At 36.0% G+C, this 6,438-nt stretch overlaps 1 protein-coding gene across 1 annotated transcript in view; it reads left to right on the forward strand.

Annotated features, from left to right (window-relative positions):
• Positions 1–6,438, forward strand: part of sfswap (splicing factor, suppressor of white-apricot family) — a 74,971-nt gene that overhangs the window by 18,458 nt on the left and 50,075 nt on the right. Inside the window, exons 6-7 of the mRNA XM_015398466.1 lie at positions 1,435–1,535; positions 2,589–2,727. Of these exons, the coding sequence (XP_015253952.1) occupies positions 1,435–1,535; positions 2,589–2,727 (240 nt within the window). The remainder of the gene's footprint in view (positions 1–1,434; positions 1,536–2,588; positions 2,728–6,438) is intronic.

Consider the following 6,438-nt stretch of genomic DNA (forward strand, 5'->3'; position numbering starts at 1 on the left):
CAAAGATGCTTAGTGTGTAGATAAAAGGAAAAATGCAGAATACAATGAGTCAGACATTGAAAGCTTGCTTTGTTGAGCTTACCTTTGTAAGCTCCTCTAGACGAGAACATTTCTTTGGAGCAAAAAGACTAGGGTGAAGGTAGTTGCCATCTCCATCATCATCAGAATCTTCTGAACTTGACTCTGTTGTTAAGAAAGAAAACATTGCACTGATTTTGCTTTTTTGAGTGCGTGATGGATATCAAATATTGATGCATATTGCTTTGGGAATGGATTTACTGACGTATCCCAAACACATATTTCATTGGCATGAATCTTGAACTTTCGACCTTTTAATAATGCATTTGAAATGTTCTATGATCCAAAATCAGTAGGGGTTCGGATTGACATTGTGGGTAGCAGCAGATTTCCTTTGAGCTTAGAGTCAACATCCTATTAGTCCATATAATAGAGGCTTTACTGTTGACTCTGACAATGCAATTTCTTGTTTGTGGTAGGCTTAAGTCCTGGGTTCTCTCTTGAATATCTAAAGTCATTTTCTTTAAAAATGTGTATTGCTTTCAAAACCAGGGTCTGAATGTGGAAACCAGCTAATTTAAAAGAAACCCAATAAGTTGTACACACAAGTGGTCATATAAGCCACTAGAATCCTACAAAAGCTTATGTTAATTTTAAGGGGAAACTTGGTAATGGTAATAAGTAATTATAAATAAATGTAAGGACATATGAATAATTTTGGACCCATTGCTAAGATGAATCAGCTTTTCTCCTAGAAAAAAAGAACAGGGTAAAAAAAAAAAAAAAAAATTAATTTTTTTTTTTTTTTTTACCCTGTTCTTTTTTTCTAGGAGAAAAGCTGATTCATCTTAGCAATGGGTCCAAAATTATTCATATGTCCTTACATTTATTTATAATTACTTATTACCATTACCAAGTTTCCCCTTAAAATTAACATAAGCTTTTGTAGGATTCTAGTGGCTTATATGACCACTTGTGTGTACAACTTATTGGGTTTCTTTTAAATTAGCTGGTTTCCACATTCAGACCCTGGTTTTGAAAGCAATACACATTTTTAAAGAAAATGACTTTAGATATTCAAGAGAGAACCCAGGACTTAAGCCTACCACAAACAAGAAATTGCATTGTCAGAGTCAACAGTAAAGCCTCTATTATATGGACTAATAGGATGTTGACTCTAAGCTCAAAGGAAATCTGCTGCTACCCACAATGTCAATCCGAACCCCTACTGATTTTGGATCATAGAACATTTCAAATGCATTATTAAAAGGTCGAAAGTTCAAGATTCATGCCAATGAAATATGTGTTTGGGATACGTCAGTAAATCCATTCCCAAAGCAATATGCATCAATATTTGATATCCATCACGCACTCAAAAAAGCAAAATCAGTGCAATGTTTTCTTTCTTAACAACAGAGTCAAGTTCAGAAGATTCTGATGATGATGGAGATGGCAACTACCTTCATCCTAGTCTTTTTGCTCCAAAGAAATGTTCTCGTCTAGAGGAGCTTACAAAGGTAAGCTCAACAAAGCAAGCTTTCAATGTCTGACTCATTGTATTCTGCAATTTTCCTTTTATCTACACACTAAGCATCTTTGCATTTTAAAAATCATTTTGTTATGAGCTCTGAAACTTAGATTATTTGGAAAAAATTTAAATATTTTTTCTTTGCCTAGTTTAATTTATTTCTCAGAGTGTATATAAAAGGGATATGGAGCTTTAGGCTACAATTTTAGTGTTCATTGACTCTAAGCTACTTTGTAAAAATAAAATCTATGTTCTGTGTACTTTTTTATATATATATATATATATATATATATATATATATATATATATATATATATATATATATATGTAAATGTGTATGCTCTAGGTTAGATTTATAGACGGATTCCAGCCCTGATTTTTTCAATGTTCTTTTTAAATTTGGGCTTAGTGAGCATTGACAATGGTAGCTTTTGAACCAATCCTTTATCTAGACAAGAATCGGCTTTGGAAAAACAAAAGAATTTAAATTCACACATCCGACAATGTCAGAGAAAGCCTGTCTGACGGTGGTGACAAGTTTGCGCTCTCCCCTTATTTAAAGGCAGAGCTCAAAACTCTTCCACTCTGACTGCAACTTGAAGCTACGGGACCACCTTTTTACACAATGTGCACCCAACAGTCATTTCCTTATTCGTTAGTCCCTAAACTATCAGACATTTTCTGGAACAGGTCATGCAAAACAGGGATGTTTGGTCATGTTGTCATTGACATTCATTTTGTAGCATAAATTGACTGTATTGGAACTTAGCCGCTGAGAAGCACAACCTACATGCAGTGCAGGTTTTCTGTCTGTGGTGAATGTCATAGCTCACATAGCCAATGAGCTGTGGCTCTTTCTGTTCAGTTTAAATCGAGAGCACCCGGAAATGTCGGTCAGTGACAAATGCTGTAACCACAGACTATAGTGTATGTAGATATACTGTGTATGTGTCTAATTGTTTGATCACTTATTGAATAAAATTACATTGAGAGTGATATTGAATAATTATCCAGCCTTAATAATGGTCTGGTTTGTCTACAGCCTCTTAAGGTCATGGACCCGGATCATCCCCTCGCAGCGATTGTACTAAAGGCTCAACAGGAAAGAAATGGAACAGCACCTGCAGTCGCCCCTCCTGAGGAACCAGCACCCGCTCCCCCAGTCCAGTACTCTGCTGACCGTAAGTCTGCGGACAGAAAAAACACAGTCCAACTGGCATGTATTTTTTTTTATTTTTTTTTGTAATCTCTATTTTACTTAGCACTTTTAAATTTGGAAAGATTTAAGGACATCTGTGTCAGTTTTGTTTTACTTCTCTGTTCAACTCTGGGTTAAACATATGAAGCATTGTTTTTGTAAAAAAAAATCAATTTGCTCTCACAATATAGTTTTATAACCGTTGGACACACAAGCTACAATACATTTTTGGAGATCCACGTTTATTTGTTTGCCTGTGCAGTTTTGCATTACCAACTGGTAAACACAACCCTTGAAAGTCTCCTATACTCTTAAGTTGATAAACACTACAAATTAAGATAAATAACACATGTAGATTCAAAGACCCTTAAAATGTAATTAGATGTTCCTCAGTGCATCAATTCTAAGGAAACAAACAATCACTGGACAAAATTGTCCACTGTATAAAACGTAAGAATAGGAAGCTTTTAAAAGTTCTTTGATTTAGTCCAATATTTTAACAGTTACTATATATTGTTTAAACAGTGTAAGAATATTAGTTGCATTTTTGATTTCAAGTTAAGCAAATCATGTAACCCGTTTTGTACCTTTTTGTCTAAGTATTTATCTAAAGGGTTTCCATACCATAAGAATCTCATACTTATACTTTTATAAGCCTTTCCCAATCAATTAGCATATTTATATGCATGATTTAAGTCTAGTTTCATATTAAAAAAATTAAGGTGAAGTATACAAGCTTCTGCATTTGAAGAAATGAAAGTTATAAATTATTTTACAGTTTAGTTAATGGAAATAATTTTGGTAATTTTAATTGTCCTAAGAAAAAATAAATGTCTTTTTTGTTTTTTTCCCTAAGTAGCTGGTTTTCACCGTATAAACATATACCGTTTTAAGCTGGTCGGTTTGTTTTCATCTTCTTAACTTGAATCACCTTAGAGCTGTGAAAAGCCTTGCCTTGCCTTCCATTTTAACTTCCCTTGAAAAGGTAATAAGAACACAGCGACTAAGCCAACAAATATGGCATTTGTGTTATTTATAGTGCATTTCTATTTCTATATCCACTAGTGGATGGATTTTCCCTGACTGGTTTATGCTCTTTAACAAGGTTAAGATGAAAAGCCTGCATAATGCAAGAGGCTGACATGATTCAGTACGTTGTCAAATTATTGTCATAGACTCTTCTTGCATCCATTATTATGACATGAACATCTGACAAACAAACAAAACACCACACAATCACAGCCTAAAGCAAATTTTTGAGTCATCGATGCCCATCTTGACAAAAACTTATAATTATTTTCCACTTAAAGCTATTATTTGGTTGTTTGGACAAGAAAATTAGGTGTATGATTTTTCCATTTAAAAGCATTCAAACTATTTCTGTATTCAGTAGAGCAAATCTATTGAATGAGCTGACCCGTTTGTCCTTTAATGGGAGTATTTTGGGTTTTTCTAAGATCTATTTATTGAGAACTTGGTAAAATGTTTACACCTCTTGAACTGTTTTTTTTTGCATTCAATTCCATTCAAAAGTTGTTGGGTTTTTTTATCCCCAAGGAAAAAATGTTGCAGTGACTGATTTTCTTTTTACCAAATCGTTGTAGAAGTTGATATCTATAGACAGTAAGGACATTTTGTAGAGGTCTGTCTTGCACTAGATCTGGTGAAACCTCTAACTGAAGACATTCTATTGGTGTTTAATAGTCTGCAGAAGAGGATGCTTACTGTTGTGCATAATATTCTTTACATTGTTAAAAATCGTTCTCTTTGAAATCATCTCCAGAGGTTCTAGAGGAGTTCCTTAAGACATAGCCAATCTTCTTAATTAGCTTGTGGAGCTTTTTTAAGTCATTAGCTCTAGTACTGTTACCCCAGCAGAGGATAGAAGAAGAGATCGTACTCTCCACAACAGACCTATAGATGATATGTAGCATCTTGCTGCAAACACTGAAGGACCTAAGCTTCCTTAAGAAGTACAGTCAGCTGAACCCCTTTTTCTATACAGCTGGCAGGTCCGTCTCAAGTCGAGTTTGTTGTCCACACTAACACTAAGGTATTTATTCTCCACCATCACCTCCACTTCGTCTCCAATTATATTATTAGCATTCCACTTGTTCCTGTTTCTTCTGAAATCTACAGTTTCCTCCCTCGCTTTGTTCACATTCAAGTTTAGATGATTGTCTCCACACCATGCTGCAAAGTGGTTCACCAGCTCCCTTTACTCAGCTTCTTGTCTATATCTGATACACTCTCTGACTGCAGGGTAATTTTAGTATTTCCGCAGATGAATGGACCTGTGTCTGTATGCAGTTATAAAAATAGTAACAGTACCGTCCCCTATGGTGCTCCTGTGCTGCTAGCTACTGGATTAGACAATTGACCCTTCAGCCTCACTAACAGTGGTCTGTTTGTCAGGTATTCTTTGATCCAGGCAATTGTCTAAGCCTCCAACTGAGTTTTCGGTAGTTTTTGACAAAGCAAATAAGACTGAATTGTCTCAAATGCACTGAAGAAATCAAAGAACATGATCCTCACAATGCATCTTCAACTCCCAACTCTTCAACTACAGTGAAATAAGAATTACATTTGGTGCTGATAGCTGCTTGTTTATTTGTTCAGATGGACCAACAGGAGTCTTTCTGGACTTTCATGATATAGGATATCAGGCAACATGTATATAGTTATGTAGTTAGCTTTGGTACTGGAACAAGCAGGTTTTCTTTCATACATTTGAACTGTCTCTTAGGTCAGTTTATGGTTGGAAAGGTGCTGTAGAATCACACAGAGCTACTCTACATATGCCATCAGGACTCTGGGGCTAATATCATCTAGACCTGGTGCCTTATTGGGATTCAGTCTCTCCAGTTGCCTCCTCATTTGACTTCTAGAGACATTCGGGTAAAAGGTGAAGAGAGCAGCACCATCTTCTGATTTGGTTGAGAACAAATGAGGGTATATGGCAGAGGTGGAAGATGAAACATTCAGGTCTGAGAGGGAAGCTTTGGGTCAAATGAGGTTGGGATGTCCATTTGTCTCTGGCCATGAGAAAAGAGTGCTGAGCTTATTTCTGAACCGAACCTAGTTAAGAATGTATTCAGTATATTTGCTTTGTCATCCATACTTCCATCAGTCTGACCATCCTTTTGCAGAAGGCTCTTATCTTCTTTACTCCCAACTACACAAGTCTGAGTATGTTTTGCTAGGGCTTCATGTTAATAATTCCCTGTCTACTTCCCTGAAGGTTCTTTTCTCTTGTTTAGCAGTTCCTTAATATCACTTGTGATCCAGTGTTTATTAATGGGAAAGCCTCTCATTGTTCTGGTGGGTATAGCGTTATCTACACAGAAGTTTGTGTAGTCAGTCCCACACTCAGACATTGCATTGATGTCCTCTCCATGTGGCTGACATAGTGCATCCCCATCTGCAGCCTCTAAACAATCCCCCCAGATTTCTTCAGGCACTTGTGACCATCTTTTTAAAAAGCTTTTTAATGCAGGTTTCCTGTTATAAAGGGGCTTATACTCTGAGCAGAAAAACAAGATTGCGGTCTCCCAATAGGAGGTCTTACTTTAGAGATTTACAAGTCCTTGACATTTGCATAAAGCAAGTCCTACTTTTTTTTTTTTTTTGGTACAGCAGCTGACAAACTGTTGGAATATTAGCAGTTTAGCAGAGTGAGGCCTGATAAAAATCA

The sequence above is a fragment of the Cyprinodon variegatus genome, unplaced genomic scaffold, assembly GCF_000732505.1.
Source record: "Cyprinodon variegatus isolate N-32 unplaced genomic scaffold, C_variegatus-1.0 Scaffold29, whole genome shotgun sequence".
In the NCBI taxonomy this organism is placed as follows: domain Eukaryota; kingdom Metazoa; phylum Chordata; class Actinopteri; order Cyprinodontiformes; family Cyprinodontidae; genus Cyprinodon; species Cyprinodon variegatus.